General features: G+C 36.9%; 1 protein-coding gene across 3 annotated transcripts in view; it reads left to right on the top strand.

Annotated features, from left to right (window-relative positions):
• ESR1 (estrogen receptor 1) overlaps nucleotides 1-25,912 on the top strand; it is a 230,329-nt gene that overhangs the window by 191,879 nt on the left and 12,538 nt on the right. For all 3 annotated transcript variants that reach the window (XM_087882848.1, XM_060692286.2, XM_087882847.1), the window contains 2 exons: nucleotides 15,767-15,905; nucleotides 25,282-25,415. In XM_087882848.1, the coding sequence (XP_087738974.1) occupies nucleotides 15,767-15,905; nucleotides 25,282-25,415 (273 nt within the window). The remainder of the gene's footprint in view (nucleotides 1-15,766; nucleotides 15,906-25,281; nucleotides 25,416-25,912) is intronic.

The raw sequence follows: 25,912 nt of genomic DNA on the forward strand, positions 1-25,912 counted from the left end.
GTGTAGGGAATTATTTAAAAGAAATTTCTATGCTATTTTCATGGTTGAAATACAGATAGGTGTAGTGTAGTGTAGAGTACGGTAGAATGGAGTGGAGTGGAGTGGAGTGGAGTGGAGTGGAGTGGAATAGAATAGAATAGAATAGAATAGAATAGAATAGAATAGAATAGAATAGAATAGAATAGAATAGAATCTTAAGCAATTTATAATGTACCCTGGAAAGGAGGTGATGAGGTCCAAAAACAAACCAACCCCCGAACACTCTTTTTGAGGTAAAGAAAACCTGTGGATGCATCTTTTGAATGTGTGTCACATACAGTATTATACTTAGCCTGTATTTATGAGTAAATAAACCTTACAGCCCAGGAACATGCATCAGTCTCCAGTGACTTCCTTCTACGGAAGCTGAAACCTGGCTCAGGTGCTGGCATCCTCCCCCACGAGATCTGACCCATCAAAAGTGGGATTAATGTATATCACAATAACCACTGTATTCCTCTACATAGATCTGTATATAGGACTTGAAATTTCTGCTATAAAATTTATTACAAATGTACTGATTCTTAATAGGACATGGAGATATTGAATAAATGCATTTTTTGTGCTGTGGGTCCAGTTTGAAATTCCAAAATAGTATCCCCCTGGACACTAATGTGTCTATTATAAAGTTCCCATGAAGCCCTTAGTAGCAGTTGCTGTCTGCCAGAAGGAGAGGTTCAGTAGCTGTTGTCTTTTATGGCTGGTACAGAGGGTGATAAGATAATGGTAATAAGATGAAGGTTTTTATTCAAATATTGTTTTATTACCAACTACAAAAATAAACAGTGTCTTGTCTGAAACATTTATCTGGCAGGGAAGTGTAAGCAACCTTGCCTTCTACTAATCATACTGCTTAATGAGGTGATTAAAATTTGGTCTTCTTGAAAGATTTGGTCTTCTTGAAAGAAACAGCCCTTAAGCATGTTTGTAGGCAAATGGAAAGCCAAGGAAGGTGGCAACGGAGCTGACGGATTGTAGCCCAGGATTCCATCTCATTAACAAAAGGAATCTGGAAATAATGCTAGGATTTGAATGGAGATGCTTAGGCATATTGTTCTGGGATCAAAATACAAAACTGTGAAACTCTTATCCTTCAAAACACTTACAAAGCATGGAAATACAAAGCATGGAAGTACTTATTTCCCTGAAAATAAGACCCTGTCTTATATTTTTTTGAGCCCTGAAATAAGCGCTTGGCCGTATTTTCGGGGAGGTCTTATTATTTGGGGGTGTGTGGAGCAAGATGGGGCTCCTCTTGCCATCTTATCTGATTTCCAGCTCTGTTTAAAAATTTTCGGGAAGGGCTTATTTTCGGGAGGAGGTTTATTTTAGTGCATGCGCTCAAAAGCCTGATTGGGCTTATTATCACGGGATGTCTTATTTTGGGGGAAACAGGGATATGTGAAGGCTACTAGTCTAGATTGCTTCCCAAATATTGAGTGAACTCATACTGGATAGGAACTTTTCAGAAATGCCCAACTTTGAAGATAATGAAATGGTGTGGAAAATATCCATTCATGCATTTCCATTTACATGGACATTTATGTAAACTGGAGATGGGAACTATGGCCTACATGAGTTGACTGCTATTTAATCCACCTGAACACTACAGGTAGTCCTCGATTTATGACCACAAATGAGCCAAGATTTGATGTTGCTAAATGAGAAATTTATTGAGTTTTGCTCCATTTTACGACTATTCTTGCCAAAGTTATTAAGTGAATTTCTGCAGTTGTTAAATTAAGAACACGGTTATTCAGTGAATCTGGTTTCCCTGTTGATTTTGCTTGTCAGACGGTCGCAAAAGGGGATCACATGTCCGCGGGACACCGCAACCATCATAAATATGAACCAGCTGCCAAGCATCTGAATTTTGATCACATGATCATGGGGATGCTGCAAAGGTCTTAACTGTGAAGACATTGAGCTTGTCGATCAGAAAGGTCAGCAGTGCAGCGGTTTGAATTCCAGGTCTCCTGCGTGAGCAGGGGGTTGGACTAGATGATCTCCAAGGCCCCTTCCAACTCTGTTACTGTTACAAATCGTCATAAGTCACTTTTTTCAGTGCCGTTGTAACTTTGGTCACTAAATGAACTGTTGTAAGTCAAGAACTACCTGTATATGGTATTATCATATATTATTACAATTTAAAAGAGGGAACTATCTAGTCGGTAGCTGGGAGGCCATGATTTTAAATTTTAAGCCTTTGGCTTGATCCAGCACAACTCTTCTTACATTGATCTTGCATTTCTATCAGGTTGCATAACTTTGGGCTACCAGGGCTGAAAAAATAGAGGCAACTACAGATGGCAATTTAAAAAAATCCAGAGAAATGTCATTTTTATCTTATCATCCAGTAATAATAGTTCAGATTTTTGAAGTCAAAATCAGGGTAACACTACTTTCACAGTTCAATAAGTTCTAGAGCTAGAAATAAATTATGCAAATAGCTGTGTGTGAAATTGTGAAAAAAAGGCTAAACTGGTTGCACCCCTGTGGTAGGATCTAAGTCAAAGGGAAGAATATGCCGGTCACATTCTCAACCTATATTATGTTAGTAACGTGGCTTGGATTTTGCTCTTTTAGATTTGGTTGACAATGCCAGATTTATTTTGCCAATAAAATAAAAGGGGAAGTCACTTTGAACAAACATAAAAGAAAGCTCTCTTGCTATAGTTCATAATAGGTATATATTTGTGGTTTTTTTTTGTTTTTTCATGCCTTCAAGCTATTCTTGATTCCTGGCAACTGCCTGTACAAGTCTCTGCAATTTTCTTGGCGAGCTGTTTGGAAATGGTTTGACATTAACTTCTTCCTAGGTTTGAGACAGAGTGACTGGTTCATAGTTATGCCACTGTCTGCATGTCTAAGGTAGACCAGAACTCATAATCTCCCAGTTTTTAGCCTAGTGCCTTAACCAGTACACCAAATTCTGTCTCATACATATGTATTAACATAAATGGTTGTAATTAAGGAGATTTTTTTTCTGCTATGACAATATTGTCTGGCTTTTGTCTGTCTATCTATCTTCTTTCAAGAGGAACAGTTGTTATTACAAAAACTAAAACTAAAGAATGTCGTACAACTGTAACAGTTACTGAAAACAAGCATACATTGGCTTCAATTTGGCTTATGTCTCTGTAAAAGATGCTTCTGCCTTTCTTCCTTTATATTTAAGTACCCTGATGAAATGAGCAATCATTTAATTATATTATGTGATTATATAAAGAAGCTCTCTCCCTCTCTCCCTCTCTGAACACTGTACAGATGGATTATTGTAAATTTCCTCTGAAGTCATAATTTTGACCAGTTTAGATAAAATAGTTGTCATGGCCTTTAAAATAGAGGACTTAATGCAAAGCTGACAATTTTTATGGCCATCTCTATAATTACAATTGTAAATACTATCTCCATTTTCCTTTAAAAGGTTTTCTTCTGACTTTTATATAGGATAGTCCATAATAGCAAATGTAAAATGATCTTTTAAAATAATTAACACCAGATGTGGTATCTTGGACCATGACCCTAATGCAAGCTACAAAATAATTAAGCTTAAAAGGATTTCATTCTACATGCACAGATTTGTTTTGTGATGAAAAAGGAAAGGGCCCAAAACAAACTCCCTGCCATTTTTTTTTAAGGATATCATTTTTGTCTTAATGTTAAAAAAAAGGTGATGAGTTCTGGAGCTAGCAATTTGCAACAGACTATTTTTCCTGCAACACTCACGGATGGCACTTTTACACACACATGTACCAATACTTTAAAAAGAAAACTATTTATGTACAAAATAAAGTTGTTGTGCTTTACATCTACCAGAACTCAGACATTCTGGATGATCGCTAGATGGCACTTAGAAGACAGAGTTTTCTGTAGTTCTTTGTTGCCGTCTAAATAATCAGCAGGAGTTTTGTAGCTAAGATAGGGTATCTCTAATTTTAGTAGAAATCATCTTCCACAATTTTCTGCAAATAGGACTCTTTAGCACATAAAACGGTCAACTGTGTAAACGCCTTATTGGAACATGGATGTACAAGAGAAGAAAGATGTATCCAGAATACTATAAAGAGTTGGGAAAGAGAACTAATCCCAGAATATGGCACATTTATAACTCAGACGAATATATGAATAACTAAAACAAACTTATAAAAAAATCCATGTGCTTCATTTTAGCTCCTTCACACTGCACTAGCTCTCTTTCTCCAATTCCTTTTCTTTTCAAACTTGTAACTGGACCTGATATTTATTTATTTATTTATTTATTTATTTATTTATTTATTTATTTATTTATTTATTTATTTATACGTATGTACATACATACATATATACATACATACATACACACGGACACACATAGACACACACCTATTTCACCGATATAGGAAGTCTGGGTGGCTTCCAATAAAATAAAAATAAAATAAAGATATAAAACAGCAGCTCTGAGGAAACGTCAGAGAAATCTTTTTGAAGAAAGGAAGAACAAGTAAAAAAATGCACTTTTGAAAAGAGGGAAAAGAGCAGCGAGAGAACATTTGCTGAGGAGTAAGATTATTTCAAATATTTTTCTAAACTCTGATTGAGGAAATCTAACACAACATGTAAATTGACAAATCTGAACGAGACAAGATGGCTTCAGAGGTTTTCCTCAGGTGGAGTGTAAAAAGCCAATAGTGTCCATGACCCTATTGAAGGACTGCTTATTTATTTTTTATTTGGGTAATTTGTGTGATGCACATAAAAAAACAGAAGGAACTTTGACTGCCTGGTGTTTCTGCCATCTTGCCATATTTCACCCATATCTTCAGGGTATTCCTGGACGGCTTCAATCACTGGACTCTGGATATAATCCATATTTTTATGTGCTATAGGGGAAACACGTTGCCTCAGTTTTTGACTAAATGCAATTTCTTTTTTCCCTGCTTGGATTCCTATTTGAAGCTTAAACTAAATAATTAGGAAGGTGCCATGCAACCTATAGTAATGTTTGTTTTTCTTCTGTGCTACAAAAGACAACTCATAAATTTTGATCCCCCCCCCTTTCTATTAAGAAAGAATAAAATATGGCAATGAAAAGCTTTGCATTTGCTGATAGCATCAAGCTATATCTCTCTTTTTTTTTCCTGCTTGTGCTACTCAGAAAACAATATACACACAGTAAAACTGTCAACGATATTTTTATCTCTTAAACAACCCACAGCTGGGTTAGGCCATGCAAAACTTAAATGATGTTATTCAGAAGAGGAAAGATTTAGCCAATAAATCTTTCTGTGTCTTGTATATACAGGCAGAGCTTCGTTCGTCATTTCTGGCAAAGTGATTTCCACAGCCAAAACAACCAACTGAGGGTCTCAGCTTCTGGCAGTAGGAAAGGATACATAAGATTCAACAATTGAAGCATTGCTTGGACATTTGAATGTCCTCTTATGAATGATCATAATTTTTTTTTCTCTTATGGCCAAAGATAGTTGCATGGGCAAACCAACAATGCAAATAATTCTATGTGCATTAACTGAAAGCTAAATCTTACAGAGAATGTAGTCACTGAATGAAGTCTGCAAGAGGGTACCTGCCCTTTGATGGATGATGCAGCCTTTTCTGTACATTTGGTGGAATTACCTGAGAAAAATCTGAATACACATTTGGGAAAAGGCAGCAGTTATACAATGTGGTGTTTTCTCCTGCAGAGTTGTGTTCTTGGTGGTCTGGAACATAGATTGGAAAGATAGCCCATCCAAAAGTTTGAATTTGAGTTTAAAATGAAAGAAGTACTGTTGTGGGTTGATGTTGCCAAAGTATCAGCTATTGATGCAACCTTGCTTGCATACAAAAATAGATTGAATAGCATGATCCTTGCGACAGGAATGATGTGGCAGTTTCTCAGAGTCTACATTCAATTTAAGGAATTTTGTTCTCCTTCTGTCCTTCTTCTGTGCTCCTTCTATCCTTATGAAGCCATGAGGAATACACTGAAATACACTGAATAACACAAATGAATTCCGATACAGATTCACAGACACACTATTGATCAATCTGATTTCTAAATAGCACAATTTTCTTTTCCCTTTGAAATTAGAAAATATCTTTTGCAATGATTTCAAAATTTGAACTGCTGCATTTAGAACAGGAGAAGACGCTGATAGTCCATTTATTTTATTTTTTGCTAGTTTATCCTGACATTTGACTTTGCAATTTAGATCATTTCAAAAGATCTTTTTAATTTTACTTAATCTAGTCGAGTGTACTGGTGGGAAACAAAATGTACCCTTATTCCTAGTGATAAGAAACATGTTACTTTATGGTGAAAGGCAGATTTCTTCAAACTGATGCTTTCCAGATATGTTGGTCTTCAATTTATTTTGGGTATGCTGGCTGGGAAGAGAGTTGAAGTTGAATGGATCTGGGTGAGCATCAGGGGTGAAATCCAGCAGATTCTAACAGGTTCTGGAGAACCAGTAGAGGAAATTTTGAGTAGTTTGGAGAACTGGCAAATACCACCTCTGGCTGGCCCCAGAGTGGGATAGGAACGGGAATTTTGCAATATCCTTCCCCTGGAATGGAGTGGGAATGGAAATTTTGCAGTACCCTTCGCCTGCCACGCCCACCAAGCCACACCATGCTCACCAAGTCACGCCCACAGAACTAGTAGTAAAAAAAATTTGGATTTCCCCACTGGTGAGCATCAATAGACAGAAAACAACTTGTTTTGGTTTGGTTTCATTCTCCTCATACAATTTAAGAGGGGGTGAAAAACTTGGTGCAAGCACCAAAACGTGAGAACCAAAAACATTTTTCTTCTTTAAGTTGATTCCATGCTTCCAAATTTCCCCAGCAGCTCCAAGCTCTTGAAGCCAAAGTGGCACCCCATCATTCCCTTTGCAACTTGATACTGGTTCCAAATCATGCTGTCAACTTTCGGTGACTGTCACTCAAAGAAAGTGTTAGTGATGGAAGGAGTTTTTGGGTTAGAGAGAAAAGCTACCTTTGAAAATATACTTTCTTTATGATGCAATATTATGTAGCAATGACCTTGAGAGACGAGTAGAAGAATTGCTGCCTAGGAAATAGATGACAGAATAGGGAGTCTCAGGGACTTAACAGTCAGAGGAAGAAACTTAGAGATCATTTTATAGATATGTTTGTTTGTTTATTTATTAAATTTATTCACTGGCCATCTCATTGTTGTACAACTCTGGTCAGCTTACAATCTAATTCAGGGATGTCAAATTCTATTTCATTAAGGGCCGCATCAGAGTTGTGTTTGACCTCAAAGTGTGTGGGGGGGGGGCGCTGGCTACGGTGGGTGTGGCCAGCTTGATGTCACTTGTGTTGGGGGCACCTGTGGTGGCCCGAGTGCTCTGCCAGTGAAAACGGGCTCCTGATCTCTGTTTTCAGTGGGACGGCCTCCTGCAACCCTCTGCCAGGGAAAATGGATCTCAGGAGGGCTGCGCGCAGCCCTTGTGAGCTCCATTTTCAGGTGCAATGACCTCCCGCAACCCTCTGCCAGCAAAAATGGAGCTTGGGAGAGCTGCACGTGGCCTTCCCATGCTCCATTTTCTCCGGCAGAGGCACCGCGGGCAGGTCCTTCACTGTTTCCAGGGCAGCCCTGCAGGCCAGATCTACGCACCCCCATGGGCTGGATCCGTCCCATGGCCTTGAGTTTGACACCCTTAATCTAATTGATCAGGTGATTGAAATAGTGGCCAGAGGTTTATACCTGCAGACTTGCAGGATTCTGTTAATGTAGCCTTACAATAAAGTAAAATCAATAAAATACTCATCTAATCATCTAATCCTGGTTTACCCAGGCGGGCTGACAATACAGGTAGTCCTGACTTACAATGGTTCACTCAGTGGCCGTCCAAAGTTACAACGACACTGAAAAAAGTGACTTATATCCCATCCCCACGATCACATAATCAAACTTCAGACACTTGGCAACTAACTCATGTTTATGATGGTTGCAGAGACATGTCATCACCTTTTGCAAACTTCTGACAAGTAAAGCCGATGGGAAGCCAGATTTACTCAACAACTGTGTCGCTAACTTAACAACTGCAGTGATTGACTTAAGAACTGTGGCAAGAAAGGTCTTAAAATTTATTTATTTATTTATTCAATTTATATCCCTCCCTTCTCCAAGTGGACTCAGGGCGGTGCACAGCCAGAACTAAAACACATATCAATACAAAATTTAAAATTATTAAAAGAATTAAATAACTGTGGCCCAAAAATTTAAAACATTGAAAACTAAAAGCCATTTGACAATTTAAAAAGCTAAAAAGACTAAAAAAAGGGGGGGGGGTTCACACCAGCCCTGCTTGATGGAAAAGAAAAAATTTTTTAGGGCACGGCAAAAAACCCGGAGATCTGATATCCTTCGTATCTCCGGGGGCAAATCGTTCCAGAGGGCAGGAGCTGCCACAGAGAAGGCCCTCCCCCTGGGGGTCGCCAGCCAACATTGCCTGGCTGACGGCACCCTGAGGAGTCCCTCTCTGTGGGAGCATACTGGTCGGTGGGAGGCTATCAGCGGCAGAAGGCGGTCCCGCAAATACCCCAAATACCGCAAATGTGACTTAACAAGTGTCTCGCTTAGTAACAGAAATTGTGATCATAAATAGAGGACCATCTGTAATGGAGTTTGATATTGCCTCACTTATCTGTACCCAAGGAGGGAGGGAAACCTTTCTTTGGGGAAAGCAATAGCAAATTATTAAAAAAAAAAAAAACTTTCTTATACATAGGAGAGTCCCACAATTTAGAAAAGGTATTATCTGCTCTAACATTTGAGAGATTAAAAGTACAGATTCATATTTATTCCTCATTTGCAGGTCAGTAGTCAAACTAGAAAAGTCATCTCACTTGTACTGTTCATTTATTGCCCCCACTTTGACAGTTTTTCATAAGATCCTGGTTTTGCTAATGGGCCTAGGGAACCCAGAGTGGGATGGTTTGTTTGATTAACTGTTGTTGCCAGGGCAATTGGGATAATAACTTTTTATTGTTTTATATTAGGTTTTTATGTTTGTAAGCTGCCTGGATTCACTGAAATGAGTTGCGTAATCATATACAATTTCTTAAATAAATAAACATTACCGTCATTTCTTTCCTTTTCCTTTAATTAAAACACCTTTATAACAACTTCATGTGTATTGATTATACATAATGATTTCCCATATAAATCTAACCTTTTCCAAACTGTTTTTCCTTTTTCATTGTAACCTTTCTAATGTTTTCATTTTTAAATATGGCTATTTCTCTTTTATTCTACTTTTCTTTAACCAAATAGTATATAAATTATGACCATCTGTACCTTGTAGATTATAAAATAGATATATAAACCATGTACATATCTCTGCCTTTTTAAGATTGAGCACAAGAATCATCTATACCACACAAATATATGGGATTGTTTTCAAATATTGTTCATGTAGGATAATTAAACCTACCAAATCTTTTTAAATATCTTTCATAAATGCTACTAATTTGATAATTGATATTCAATTTTATACTACTGAATACATTCATTATTTTACAAAACCACTGCACAATGATTTCACGGATGTTAATCTGAATTCAAAATTCAGTGAATACATGCTATTCGTTTTATTATAGCTCATTGATTGAAAGGTTTGTTGTTGAATAGTTGCTGTACAATATGTGAGGATTCATTTAATCTCTGTATGGAATTTCAATAATGTTTTTGAAACTCAAACAGTTCATCTGCTATTTTCAGAAACTGGGCATTTCTTTAAATGGTATTTGTGTATTATTTATAGCTCTTTCTTGGTCATTATCCCCCTCCCTATCATTCATAAGACCTTTGTTCATGTATACTTAGCATCAGTGGTGGGATTCAATTTTTTTAACAACCGGTTCTGTGGGCGTGGCTTAGTTGGGGGTGTGGCTTGGTGGCCATGTGACCGGGTGGGCGTGGCTAGCTGGTCATGTGACCGGGAGGGCGTGGCTAGCTGGTCATGTGACCGGTGGGTGTGGCTATCTGCATAGGGACTACAGAGGGCTGAAAAAAGTCATTTCTTACTGGTCCTCGCACTTTTGACCGGTCCTCGCACTTATGACCATCCTCACATTTATGCCCGTTGCGGCATTCTTAACAACCGTGTCACTCATTTCACAACTGCTTCTCTTCATTATGGTGACAAGATAGGGCAAAAACGTAAAATGTGAGGACAGTCGTAAGTTCGAGGACTGGTCAAAAGTGCGAGGACCAGTCAAAAATAACTTTTTCAGCCCTCTGAGTAGTCCATATGCACAAAAGGACTACCCAGAGGGCTGAAAAAAGTGATTTCTGACTTGTCCTCGCACTTTTGACCAGTCTTCGCACTTATGACTGTCATCATTTATGCCCATTGTAGCATTCTTAACAACCGTATCACTCATTTCACAACTGCTTCTCTTCACCATGGTGACAAGATAGGGCAAAAACGTAAAATGTGAGGACAGTCGTAAGTTCGAGGACTGGTCAAAAGTGCGAGGACCAGTCAAAAATAATTTTTTCAGTCCTCTGAGTAGTCCATATGCATAAAAGGATACAGCAATAGAGAGGGATGAAGGAAGGGAAGGGAAATTAGAGTAGGAGTGAGGGTAAGAGAGGGAGGAAGAGAGGATGAGAAGGAGAAAGGAAGAGGAAGTAGGGAGGAGAAGAAGAAGGGGAGGAAGAGAAAGTAAGAAGGAAAGAAAAGAGAGAGGTGGTAGGTTTGAGGAGAAAGATTGCTGTACAATAAAAAAGATGAAAGGGAAGAAAGCCAACCCCAAACAAATATCAAGATATTAAGATAAAGAATGAATTGTTAAACTTTAAAGAATAAAAGAGAACAAATATGAATAAATAACAATAATTAGAAACACACATACAAACATACAATGTATTTTCTTTGAACAGAGTATTTGGCCGGTTCACAAATTTAAACAGTGTTTAGTCATTTCAATTAAATTTACAATTTCTATATTTCCTTTTTGCCATATTTATTCCTCATCTATTTTTGTAAAAAACCAATATTACCCTTCATCCTCATCTCTAATCTTAATCAAATTCAATTTTTCCCTTCTATTCTATATTATACCCCTTCCCATTGTCATCTATTTTTATATCCATCCTCACATTGGTTAATTATGTAATATTACAGTTGTTTAATATAAATTCAACATTTTAATATAAATCAATTAGTTATATAACTACCTTTTTTGTATATTAATCAATATGAACATGAATATTCCAATTATTTCCATGCAATCCAATTTCTTACAAATCAATTAATTATATTTACCAATAATAATAAACCAAATAATTTTCCCCATATATTCCTCCAAACCACAACTTAATCATTTCTGCTTTCAACACAATATACAATTAATAGTATCTCAATTATTACAATTCCCTAGTTAAATAGAGCTTTTTTTCTTTTGTGTTTTAAAATCTTGAACTCTCCTCTTTTCCCCTAAATTTCCCATTGTTTGCACCTACCTTTTTTGGTGAGGAAAAAGAAAAGAAATCTGCCTGCCTAATTTTCTAACGTGCAAAGCCAACAGCCTGCTTTACTTTCTGTTTTGTTTTTCAGTATAGCTGGGGGAAAAAAATCAGCACTCTTTGCAAGCAAGCAGCAGAGCCCTGAGCAAAACAGCTGAGAGCAAATCAGCTGAGACTCGGGAGCCGATCTAAGCAAGGACTAATTAGCCTATGCTGAAGCTCTGCAGGCCAATAAAATTACAAAAAAACACCGAACCCTTTGTTAAATTGCTGGCTCGCCCGCCCCTCGCCCACCACTATTTATTGGCAATAAATAGTGGTGCGGAGGGGCGGGGCAAGCCAGCAATTTAACAAAGGATTTGGCGGAACCCCCTAGAACCAGCAGAATCCCACCACTGCTTAGCATATTACTTTATTTACAACCACTCCGAAAATCTACTCTGTGTGGTTTTTTTGCTATCCCACCACTCGTGCAGCAATTTTGGACAAGTACATGGATCATCTATTATTATTGGGTTGAGATATAGTGAGATCTTTCATTTTGTTTTGGAGGAAGCTGAATGGAGTTTTGTTCATTTATGACTTAACCTGGCTTAGATCAGCACTGGCTGATATCTTTTGAAAGCTAAGGATGCCCGAATAGATGTGCAAAAATATAGCCAATCCCATACCAGAGGTGATAGGAGTATTAGAATAAAGCCTCAAATTCAGTTCATTGTGAGTACATTGTAATTTCATTTAAATACGTTTCAAAAGATTGAAATATGAACAGGCACGTCTGATGCCTCAAATATTTTAACTGGTAACTCTTCTGTTTTATCATTAACTGGTAATCGGTAGGTTTTTGAATAATTGGTCTCCTTCAATGGCTGTTATTTCTCATATTGTCAATAATGTTAGTACTCTCTGGATATACTAGAAAACAGTATTTCAAAGAACGGGAAAAAGAAAAAGGAATACCTGTATTTTTATCTACATATACCAGAATGGACAGATTAGTTGAAACAGTATTTCATCAGTTTAAACTCCAATAGAAGAAGGAACAGTTCCTATCCTCAAAGCAGAATGCTTTGTTTCCAGCTCCAGAATGAAGACATATAGTTCTCAGATCTAATCAGAGCATCCTGTTCCTAGTTCTAAGCAATCAATTGTAGAATGTAGAGTTTTAGCAATCAATAGTGCAACTAACTGCTCTGAGCAATCAATTACAGGTGTCCTATTAAACTTCTAATTAGCATAATGTTCAAGTATAAACTACAGCAGAAATCTATAATAAACTTAGATATAAGAGATACTGCTGACTTGGCTACATTCTGGCTTACCCTTAAAGTTTTCTTTTTATTATCAAATAATATAAGGATGGGCTGTTTAGTGTCTTACATTAGATAGATTATTTTTCTTTTTGCACAAACTTGTTTGTTCAGTTCTTGCATAGGTAATCCTTGTTTAGTGATCACAATTGGGACCAGCAACTTGGTCATTAAGCAAAGCGGTCACTAGGTGAAAACTGTGACTACGCTTATGATCTTACTTCAGCTTTCTTTTGTTTTAAAGACCTGTGAAGGTCGTAAAAACATTTCATCAGAGTCCTAAGTGCAAATTAAACTTATTAAACAAGGCGGTTGCTAAACAAGGACTATATGTACAACAGTTCTACCTTTGTGGAGAATTAGCCTTTGTGGGGAAATATAGCAGTGCTCAAAATAATCCAATTTCTGCTCAGGACATAGAATACATGTATCTGTATTCTAATATTCCACACTGTTTTGATTATTTTTAATTCAAGCACCTGTGGATAGGTTCTACCATGAATGTGAGATATATCCTTAATTAGACTAGAATAGAATAACAGAGTTAGAAGGAACCTTGGAGGTCTTCTAGTCCAACCCCCTGCTTAGGCAGGAAGCCCTACACCACTTCACTTGTGGTAAATCCAATACTTGGAGACCATTCAGTTCTTGTGGACATGGAGGGGCGCTACTCATGGAAAGCAAAATATTCCATATGGATAAAATGTTGGCTGAGGCCAAAACAATTGAGAATTTAATGAGACAGAGAATAAATCTGAAAAAAAGTGTCTTAAAAAGTACCTTAAAAAAGAGAAGGATAAAGATAGATATAGATGTGTCATTTTTAGATTTATGTTAAGGAGCTAATTTTATACTGCATTCAGTGATAAATCTGAGATTTTAATGCAGCAGGAAAATCAAAAGATGTTAGGCAATGGGGAAATATGTCCATCATATAATCTCTAACTTTCCTCTTTAAGAGTATGAACAGGACATAGTAACTATTTTGTTAAAGAGATTACTATCTTAGTACTAATAATGCAATCTTAAAATGGACTAACCCCAAAATCAAAAATAACTCAAGATTTCTTTATATATTAATTTAAATTTGGTGTGTGTGTGTGTGTGTGTGTGTTTGTTTGTTTTTGTAGATTTTCACGGGTAGAGGTATGCAAGTTTTGGTGTATTCGGGTCTTTTCCCGTGTAAGATTGAGAGTATCTTGGCGACGTTTCGACGAGGTCCCACTCGTCATCTTCAGGCTGGTGTCTTCGGCTTCGTGCTTGTGCGAGGAAAGCGTGATCAGAGCTGCCAACTCTCTATAAATACTGGTGGGGAGGTGTGGGGTGCTGGCTTTGTTGTTGTGAGCGGGTTGGTTGCCTGGGTTGTTACATCTTGATGAGTTGATGTTTGCAGATTAGTCAGCTGTTTCGTAACATCCTGTGTGGGTGAGGTCTTTGATGTGTGCCCATTAGTCTTTTGTGTTTTAACGACCTGAGTAATGGGCTGTGTATTAACATCCTGAGTTCTAGTGTTGTGATATCATGAATTTTTTGATGTAAGGTTCTGAGCAGATGGCTGTGATGCCACATCCCGGGCTTTGGTTTGGCTCCGAATTTGAGGTCTTGCCATGTGTTCATGAAGTGTGTCAGTTTGCTTTGTGTGGCGATCAGAGGGGACGCAGCAGCTGGTGATGCCACCGTGGTCTGGCTTCTGGATGGTGGTCTGGATGGTACAACAGTGTTAGGAAGTAAACAGAGAGAAATATTTTTTTTAAATCATATTTTTCGTAGCTCAAAAATAAGTTCTGATTGTCTAATAATAAAAGTCATAAATTTATAAAGCCTGTAGTGTACATAAATGTGTGTACGTGCATACAAACATAATTTCATGTAGGGCACTTGGGTGTTTGCATATAATATATGTTTGATTCCAAATACATGGTTTAAGACATTAGAATGGTAAGTCATTGTAAAACATAATAGTTTTGAAATGTAGAAGTACTATTATTCCACTACACATTTCATTTAGGATTCCATTATAAAAACAGGAACTTGCCTTCTAATGTTTACATCATAATCATGGAAAGCATGCAGAGAAGAGCAACAAAGATGATAAAGGGTCTGTAAGTGAAATCGTGTGATGAACGGTTGAGAGAGCTAGGTATGTCTAACCTGTCAACGAGAAAAATTAAGGAAAACATGATAACTGTCTTCCAGTACTTGAAGGGCTATCACAGAGAAGAAGGGATCGACTTATTCTCCAAAGCATAAAGGGCAGGACAAATAGTAATGGATGGAAATTTGTTAAAGAGAAATAAGTAAGTAAGGAGACATTTTCTGACCATGAGAACAATTAATCAGTGGAGTAGCTTGCTTCTCAGAGTTGTGGATTCTTCATCACTGGAGGTTTTCAAAAATAGATGGACAATCATTTGACCGGTATGGTATAAGTTCTCCTGCCTTGAACAGAGGGTTGGTCTGAAAGTCCTCTGAGGTCCTTTCCAACTCTATGATTCTATGATAACATCAGTAGTGGGTTCCACTTATCTTCGCTACCAGTTCAGAACTGCACATGAGCAGAGCATCCATGATGATGTCCGGGCAGGTGGGCGGAGCCTCCTGCCGCCGCCACTACTGCCACTACTGGTTTGCCCGAACCGGGGTGAAGCGGTAGAAACCCACCACTGGATAAGATGTATGATTTGTTTCTCTACTTTTTTTAAAGCACAGAAAAGCAACAACTTGTCAAATTACCAGCCTTGTTTTCATATATATTTACCAATTATTTGCGCCCCTCTGATCCAATTCACTATGTCAAAGTGATTTTCATTTTGATCCATGAACCTTTTGCAATTGAATGAGTCAATCAAAGCTTTGCAGTTTGGCACAGACCTCATAATTCTTATAAATTGTTCTCATTACTGAATAAATCCTGCCTTTCCACTTTTTTTAGGCTTTGTGGACTTAACACTCCATGATCAAGTTCATCTACTAGAATGTGCCTGGTTAGAGATATTGATGATTGGCCTAGTGTGGAGATCGGTGGAGCATCCAGGAAAGCTGCTGTTTGCCCCCAACTTATTGTTGGACAGGTTGGTCTGCAATTTGGTAATATTATTGCTGTTGTTGTTGTAAAAGCCATGCTATGCAATATAATTGCAACTCTTATGACCTATCCATTTTGTTACTAGTGAGATCCTATAGCCAAAAGGAAAGAAGGGTTTCTGTAATAAAAACACCTGCTAAAATATGCAAGCCTCTTAAACTCCTTTGTAATATATATATATATATATACATATATATGTATACATATATATATATACATATATATATATATATATATATATATATATATATATATATATATATATATATATATATATAATATATATTATATTATATATATTATATATTATATTATATATATTATATATTATATTATATATATTATATATTATATTATATTATATTATATTATATATTATATTATATTATTATTATATATATTATATATAATATAATATATTATATATATATAATATTATATAATATTATATAATATTATATATATATATATATATATATATATATATATATATATATATATATATATATATATATATATATATATATATTGGAACAGTGAATAACTTCTTATGTTTATGCTTTTTTTTTGTGGCTGGATTTTTAGATTCACTTTTTTATAAACTGATACTTTCTAATTTTATGCATCACCTAGCATATTCTATATAGGATAATTGTATAATGGGTCTAGTTTTATTTTGAGTCTATGCATTGTATCTTTATTTTTATGTAGTGTCTTTCTGAGGGAGCTGTAAACTGCCCATAGCAGTTATTATGAGCCGAGGTGGCGCAATGGTTAGAGTGCAGTACTGCAGCTACTTCAGCTGACTGCTAGTTCAGCAGATCAGCGGATCAAATCTCACCAGCTCAAGGTTGACTCAGCCTTCCATCCTTCCGAGGTGGATAAAATGAGGACCCAGATTGTTGGGGGCAATATGCTATTTAGTATACTGTCTTTGGTGTAAGCCGCCCAGAGTCCTTGGAGAGTGGGCGGCATAGAAATATGACTAATAAAATAAATAAATAAATAAATAAATAAATAAATAAATAAATAAATAGCATGTTGGAAGGGGCAGCCATCATATTTAAATAATTAGGATTAGTTTGCCTATTATGTATTCTCATAGCTTTGACTTATTATTTTGATTATTAGTGCCAGCAAAGGCAGTTGTCAACTATACTCTGACTGGTTTTGTATGTTTCCCCAAAAGTCATGTGACTTTTGAAAAACCTTTGACATTCTATAATGTTTTATAATGGCTGTTGGCCATAATAAAGTTGAAATTTCAAGTTTCATTGCAGTAGTGGTCTTAAACTCAATGTACCTAGGCATATGTAATGAAGGAAATGGGAAATAGACCAAAATAACTTTGATGTTGGGTCTCTTGAACTGTAGGAATACTAATGCTGATGTGGGGGGGGGAGAGGGGAGAGAAATTAGCCAATCCACTGTCTCAACCATTCTCAGCACTTCAGTGGTTAAATCTTTCAAGGCAGTTTACAACCAATATTAAAAGATACAAATTTTGAGTTTATATGGTATAAAGCAATTTGATAGCTAAGAAATTCAATATGATTCATAAAACATAATACTAATAAACATCTTGTGATTCAAAACTATAAAAATTCCAGTTAAAATAATCAAGAAAATGTGGTTCCCAAGTCTTAAAGACTAATATTGTTTAAAATGTTATTTACAAGAAGACTCCACTGTAGAGATCAAAAGCAGCTACGAAGAAGGTTCAAACCCCAGAGAAAATTTTTTCTTGGTATGAGGTATACGATTCTGAGCAAAGATAGGATTTTTGACTTGGAAGTGCAGCAACAATACAGTATTTGTTACACATTTTAAAGCCATTTCTCTGTCTTTCAAAGGCTTACAAGCAAGAAAAAAAATGTTTTTTTTTCTTTTGACAATACTTTTTTTCCCCCATTACTCCAAATGATCTAAATTATGAGTCAGGAGCCATTATTCTATCCTATGGATTTTTTTAAAAAAGTTCCAACTCAGAAATTATTATAAAAATTACCACCTAATAGTCTTAATTTTCTCCATCCAGCATGTTATGTAAAACATAACATGATGGATTTACATAAAAATATAAATGGTTTTATGCGGATGTCTAAAAGGAAAGTGTAAAAGGCCATCCATCTGTCTGTCAGCTGCCTTGTTATGAAAATAGGAGATTTGTTCTTGAACTTCACTTGGCAATATTTTACATGTTGAAAACACCACCTGCTCTATCTCAGCAGGCTTGGTGAAAAGAATTCTCCACCTAAGAACAATCATTTGCAAGGATGTTTGTGTTAGAAAAGTTACAGCATAAACTGTTTATTGCTCTGAGATTTGTTTCTTCTGTGAGACCTGCTGAGCCTTTATTTCATGTATGCATGTATTTATAAAATTTACACACCGCCCATCATACCTCAAAGTAACTCTTTTGAATGTGTTTCCCCCTATCCCTGCCTTTATCTTTAAGAAAACTAAGAACAATCATGTCAGAGACGTTTTCTCAAATTACATCTTTGCTTTGGTCTCAAATTTCTTTTATCTGATCATTATCTTGATTGTGACTCTTCCTTCTGTACCTAACGGCAATTTCTTCTGCTCATTACAGCTGCCATGATGTATATGGGTAAGGGGCCACTTCCCATGAAGGGCAAGACAACAACCATATTGCGTGGATTCAAAGGAATGTAATTTTGGGTGAAAGAGCCTGTACAATCAGTTCTTCCTCAGAATTACCCCTTGATAAAATAGTCATTCACATGACACCCCAGGAATACTCAAGTGTCTTTGATGATTACTATGAAATATTATCTGATAACTTCAAATGTAGGCTGTGGCTTGTGAGAACTTATGCCATAATAAATTTGTCTAGTCTCTAACCAGGATTGGCACTATAGATTTAATTTTAACGGAACCTAAGTTTGTGGAGAACAGAATGAATAGAAAGAACTTTTCATCTGGAATATCTAGGTCAATGTCTGAAGCAGATTTCTGGAGCAACAAATCTAATTGAAATCAGTGCAACTTACTTTTGTGCAAATAGAGTTATGATTGCATTGTTACTTAGCCAACAATATTTCATCCTTCTGCTTTTGGATCACTACCTGATAATTGGACTGAAATATATTCCTGAAATAATATTGTCTACTAGTGAAATAGTAGTTATATAAAAGACAGTAAGGCAGGAGAGAGAACCGAAATATTTATTTTTTCAGGAAAAATTAAACCTTGCCTAACTTTCCATTGAGACTTTTTACCCTGTGGGTATTGGCACTGAAAACAAGGTATAAAGCTTTTTTTTTTTAAATGAAGACTAGGTTCATATTCAAACTGCAGTTGTTAAGGACACTAAACAAGAAGTAAGCAATATTGATTACAGGGATGCTTATTTTTGAGTAAACATGATATTATGGTCAAAATTATATTCTATTGGCTGTTTAACATGAAGAAAAATATTGATTTTAAAAAAACCAAGGATATTAATTTTCCATTTGCCGAAACTCTGACCAGTGATACCAATTCTTCAGGCATCAATGTATAAGAAGTCCACTTCTTACCTTGACTATGTTCCAAGTTGCTATTTCAGATTTTGAGGCAATTTTGTTCAGGACTATTTATAAAACATCACTCAGTAAAAGCAAAATAGAGTGATATTGATGAGAACAACATGAGAAACACTTGCCAAAAGGCAGGTTTTTTTTAATGTTGTGGATATGTTGTGATGGACCACCCATCCTTGACATCAAATGCCACATGTCTGTCTCATTTCTAAAGGAAATATTTTTGTCAGCAATAACCAGGCTTAGCCTCTAAAGATGGCATAGCAATTTACCGTCTCTATGGAAAGAAAAACTGGACTGTGTTGACTAATGCCTCAATTCTACAGTTTTTTAAAATTCTCAGATAAAATAAATTATCAATCCAACCTGCCACTTCTCTCTCAGCAATTTTTGTTTTCTTTCATGCTTTAATGTAGTTGAACCTGTTCCCTACCTTGCATGATATCCTTAATTTGTGCCAAAAGTTGCTATATATTTAACTGAAAACTTGCTACCCTGATTTACAATAGGGAGATTGCAGTGATTCATCACATTAACATATATTATTCTTTCCCACCCTGGTGCCTTCTGGATGTGTGGGGATTAGTGTTCCTAGAATTCCCAGTCAATCAGAATATTGGCCAGGATGGTTGGGAAATTTGGAAACTGTAATCTCAGCACATCTGGAATGTACCAGCTAGCATGTCTGTTCAAGATTACTCCAAGAAAATATTTACAGCAACACCATGTTAAGGCATGAACAAAACTGAAGGCTCCATAATGCTGTGCTGTTCATTAGTAATAATCTCCCACCTACCATTTCCCATCTAATCAGGTGCATTGATTTGTTTCTGTGTAAATGATCCTGCAATCATAGCAAAGCACTGTAATCCTTATCCTACACACTTTTATTGAGACTCATGGAGTTGGGTTTAATCTTAGAAGTCAATTAGTCCTACTTCCTGGTCATTGCAAGATCCACCACAGAGCATTTCTGTCAGATGATCATCCAGTTTCTGTTTGAAATCCTCCAGGGAAGGAGAGCTTACCACCTCAACTGGGAGTCCGATCTGCCAGGTGACAACTCATACAATCTGGATGTTTCTCCCCCCCCCATATTGGACCTGAACCAACTTTGTTGTAGTTTAAGCCACTGTATCTAGATCAGGGCTCTCCAACCTTGGCAACTTTAAGCCTTAAAGTTGCCAAGGTTGGAGAGTCCTGATCTAGGGCAATAAAGAAGTTCCCTCTTCTATGTGACAACCCCTTCAACTGCTCCATCAGTTAGCTCTTCTGTCAGTTAAACATATATTGTATTAAAAAAAAATATTTTTACCATTCCTGATAGGGCTAGATAACAAGGCCTTTATTATATTCATAGCCCTCCTCTGAATTGGATGCAGCAAGTGGGATCTGTCTAGGAAAGAGTAGGGTGGAACAATTCCTTCCCTGAGGCCCCGATTTTGTGCTCTTGTTAATATTATTCAAAATAGCATTGATCTTTTTAGCAGTTGCATCATACTGCTGGCTCATATTGAACTTGCTAACCAAAACACCCAGATCACTTTCACATGCACTATTTGCAAAGCCTGTTTTCCCCCCCCCAACCTATACTTAGGGTTTTTCATATCTAGAAGGCAGAATTTTATAGGTATATTTTTAAATGCCAGTGATTGAGCCAGTCTAGATGCTTTTGAATCTTCTTTTTTCTTCTTCTAAGGTATTAGCCGCTTCTCCCAGCTGGGTGTCATCTGCAAACCTGATAAAAGTCCAAGGAATTCTCTTACCTAGACCTTTGATAACATATTCATCTCTATTATTTTTAAGCTTTTTAACTTTGTAAGATGTCTGACTGACTCTAACTCATGTTTTTCTAACATAATGCCAAATTATGGCATTAAGGTTTCCTTCGCACATATGTGCTAGTTGTTCCCAACTCTAGGGGGCAGTGCTCATTTCCGTTTCAAAGCCGAAGAGCCAGTGCTTTCCGAAGACTTCTCCATGGTCGCGTGGCCAGCATGACTAACTGCCAAAGGCACATGGAACTCAGTTGCCTTCCCACCAAAATGCATTTTTTTAACGTGCTTTCAAACTGCTAGGTTGGCAGAAGCTGGGACAAGTAACAGGAGTTTTCCCCGTTACGCGGCACTAGAGATTTGAACTGCTGAACTGCCAAACTTTCTATCAACAACCTCAGCGTCTTAGCCACTAAGTCACAGCATCCCATCTGTGGCATTATCATATGCTAATAAACTGTTGATTACATAGACTAATCACTATACCGTACTTATTTTTCCCCCTAAAGCATTTAGATTTTTATGAAGACTGAATCATCTTTAAATCTATATATATTCATAAAAGCTAATTTCACATAGTCAAATCCAAAGAATTAGGACTTTCTAGAGAAGAATGGAAGGAGAATGCACCTGTAGCTTCCAACAATTCCGCTGGATTTAGGCAAAAACCTAGAGAATAAGAAATATAGAGAAGTGATTTTTATTACTGCTTTGTTACTATATTTATCTACCCAGCCATGGATAGTTGGATTAGAGGCTTGGATAAATTGATCTATTTAGATAGTATTTGAGAACACCAAATACAATACAGCTCATATTATTTCACATCAGTTTTCTTGGTGCTGTAAATCTACCCCTTTATGCTGACTCTATAGAAAGAGACTAATTATATCCACCTATGCAGTACATACATACCCACAGACCACGCGAGTCACTTATAGGACTGCATGCAACTTCAGCATGCATTTGTATCCTCCTTCCACTCTAAAACCATGCTACTGAAGTTTGTTGATAAGATGGTCGCTTTGAGGGGTGCATATTCAGCCTGTTCTGAGGAGGTTTGGATGCTTTAAAGTGGGAAAGGGAGATGCTGGCCTTCCAGAGGCCTCCTGATTTAAAATATCACCCTTGCCCCTAATTCCACCTCTAAAATACCTCCAGAATCCTAAAAGGACACCGTATTGCTAATTTAATTTCTTAGTGTAAAGAAGAGAATGAATGTACTCTCCCATTTACCAACAGCTTATTAGGAAAATGAAAACAGCGTGGGAAGAGAGATTTTATTTGAACCATTTAATTTGGGATGAGCTGTCCATAAGAACTGCCAAAGAAATAAAAGTAGATTGTACCAGTTCTTGTGGCAAGAAAACAACTGCCATCATTGTAGATCACTTTCTACAAAATCTCTTGCTTCCTCTCCCTGTTTAGTCTCTGAGATAATATTTGCTATCCCAATAGTGGCAGGAACGTGGAAATTGCTCCTGTCACTATTGGATTTGGAACTTGGAATTGCACTTGCTAAAACCTTTTTTGCAGAAAGAGGTCTACTGTTTTTTCTCCAGCTTTTTTTTTTATTGCTTTTGAAAACAATTAGCATTGCTTAAACATCTTTATTTAAATTGTATTTGCCACTCTCATAGCACAAGTTTTGAGACAATGCAAATACCCCCAAGAGGAGAACCTCGTTATCATGATGGTTGGACAGCATCTCACTGAACCCAATTCCAAGTAGCTTTCACATAGGCCAAAAAGCTACATGCTTGTCTTTCAATATATTTGAAAGCCCAGTGAAGTCAATCTTTTCTTTTGCAGAATTTGAAACCTTGAATTTGCTGCTAGTCTGTCTTCCCAGTTGGTGAGAGGTCTTGCCACTTAGCTCCTAAAATGAAGGCACCAATTACTCTCTTCATTTTGGGACCAGAGTCACAAGGGAAACCCCCACCCCCACCCGGAACAGTAACCCTCCTTTTGCAACTGGCTGATCCCCTTCTGAAAAATAGAGGAAATATAATGAATCATTGTCAATTTCACACATGAAATTGATACATCTAGGCTTGCCTGCATTTAGGAAGAGTTGCAAGAATCTGAAAGCAGTGAAAGCCACCAATCCTAAATTAACCCAATCTCCAATCCTAACAGCAACAAACAGCTGGGAGTGGCAGTATAATAAAAATCATCTTGTTGCAAAATTGCTGACGTGCATCTTTTTAACCAGACTTTCAAGGGATAGGCAAGGCAGAGCCCTGATTAAATGCTTGCAGGGTTCCCCACCACCCCACATTCTCCTGTCAACCAATTGAAGGAAATACGTTGTTCTTTGTTCTCAGGCACCCAAGTTGGCAAAAGTGAAGCTATTCAGGGAACAGACTCACACTGCTTTTGAGAGACCAGGGAGTGAAAAACCTAACCCAATTCCCTGGTTACTGGATGACACAGACACAGCACAATCTCTGTCCTTTGAATCATATTTTGCAGAATTTCTTTACCATTTACCAGAATAAGGCCTAGTTGGAAGACTCAATAGAAACGTTGCCACTCCCTGAAGCAGCAGAAACACCTTCCAAAGGGATTGATTTACTTTAAGGATTGTTTTCAGTCTTTAAAAAATGTACTTTTTTCAGGAACATTAAGATATTGGCTGACTACTTACTTGAATATTTGCTCAGAAGTCTAAGCAGCAGTCATAAATAATCACTGTTAATCATCCCCTTTTTTTGGAAAGAAATTAAACCACACACTTAAAATATGTCCATTTACTTTTGTATAAGAAAATGCATTCAGTCACTTGGATGAAATGTCTGCCTCTGACTGTATGATGTGATTTACCATCTCACAGTAGGTATTGTGTTGAGACATCACCAAACAGGCCTCCTTAGAAATTTTTGAGCCAAGATTTGAAAGCTATGCAAAAGACGAAAGCTAAGTAATATAGGACATGTGGCTGAAACTCTTTCTAAGCAATCTTCTACCTATAGCAATCTATAAGAACATTTTTTAAAAAATGCATTTTTGATAATTAAAAATCATGCAGCTTTATCACAGCTACATAGTCAGGATTAATGTTGAAAGCCTTTGCAATGGCAGTAAATTTCCAGCCTTGTCCTGTAGACAGGATAGTTGGAGGAAAAAGTATCTGATAGTTTCTACAGCAGTGAGCTATTTATGTTTAGAATAGGAAGAGTAGGTAATAAGTCAAACATTAAATTGGTATTATTTGTATAGATGTTATTCAATATTTGGAATTTTGAAATGAAATTGGAAGAAAGATCAAAGGTGTGTTAATTATTGGTTAAAAGTGAGTCAAAATATCAACAAGTATTATTTATGTAAATAGTTAAAACACTGCATATCCGATACAAATTGAAAATGTTTATTATATTTATGTGTTCTACGTTATTGTTTGAATGATTGTTTTGTTTGTTTGCTTGTTTGTTTGTTTGTTTGTTTGTTTTTCTCATTTATTTCCTTTTTGTTCTGTAAAAAATCTCAATAAAGTCTATTAAAAAAAAAAGAAATTGGAATTTTCTCAGATACATGTATTTGGATTACAGTATCGGAATCAAGGGAATTTTAAAATGGATGGTTGTATTAGGTAGTGGGTTCCACTTACCTTCGCTACTGGTTCGGAACTGTGAGTGCTCGCGTGCGGTGCTTCTGCGCATGCGTCGAACCTTCTGTGCATGCACAGAGCATCCGTGATGACATCCAGGCGGGTGGGCAGAACCTCCTGGCTCCACCACTACCAGTTCACCTGAACTGGGGCGAACCGGTTGCATTTATGAATTGCTTGCTTGTATACCCCATTCCATTGTTTTCTGTAATCTAGTATTTTCCTTACCCAACATCTGTATTCAAATTCAAATATTAGCATGGGAATAGTTATGAATGAAATGGGGGGGGGCTGGCTGAGGAATTCTGGGAGTCCATAAGTCTTAAAGTTGTCAAGTTTGGAGACTTCTGCCTGGGACAAATGGCACGTGACCATTTCAGCTCTCTTCATTGAACACTCATGCACTTAGATACTTATTTGTTCTTGCAGGAATCAAGGAAAGTGCGTTGAAGGCATGGTAGAAATATTTGACATGCTGCTGGCCACTTCTTCTCGCTTTCGAATGATGAATGTCCAGGGGGAAGAATTTGTATGCCTTAAATCTATCATCCTACTCAATTCTGGTAAGTAAGACATGTATCTTTAAAGTTACAATTTAGCCTAATGGATGACTTATTCCAGGAGAAGGATAGAAGAATGTAATTATTTTTTTCCTGGATATCTCAGTGGCTTTAGATATCACCAACCATTGTATCCTTCCTAGCATTATTAGGTGGCACCATATTATAGGGCATTCTTATTTGGAAGATTGATTCCAGAAGATGGTTCTGTGAAGGTCCTTTGATCCCTGGCATTCTGCTGTGGACCTGTCAAGTTTCTGTTCTATTTCTCTGTCCTTTTATCATTGATATGATATATAGTTAGTCCTTAATTTACAACCACAACTGAGCACAAAATTTCTAAGTTGCTAAGTTGCTAAGTGAAATAGTTGTTAAGTTAATTTTGTCCCATTTTACGACCTTTCTTGCCACAGTTCTTAAGTGAATCACTGTAGTTGTTAAATTAGTAACAAGGCTGTTAGATTAATCTGGCTTCCCCATTGACTTTGTTTGTCAGAAGG

The sequence above is a fragment of the Pantherophis guttatus genome, chromosome 1 (genome assembly GCF_059756535.1).
Source record: "Pantherophis guttatus breed Tessera chromosome 1, ASM5975653v1, whole genome shotgun sequence".
NCBI classification, from domain to species: Eukaryota; Metazoa; Chordata; class Lepidosauria; order Squamata; family Colubridae; genus Pantherophis; species Pantherophis guttatus.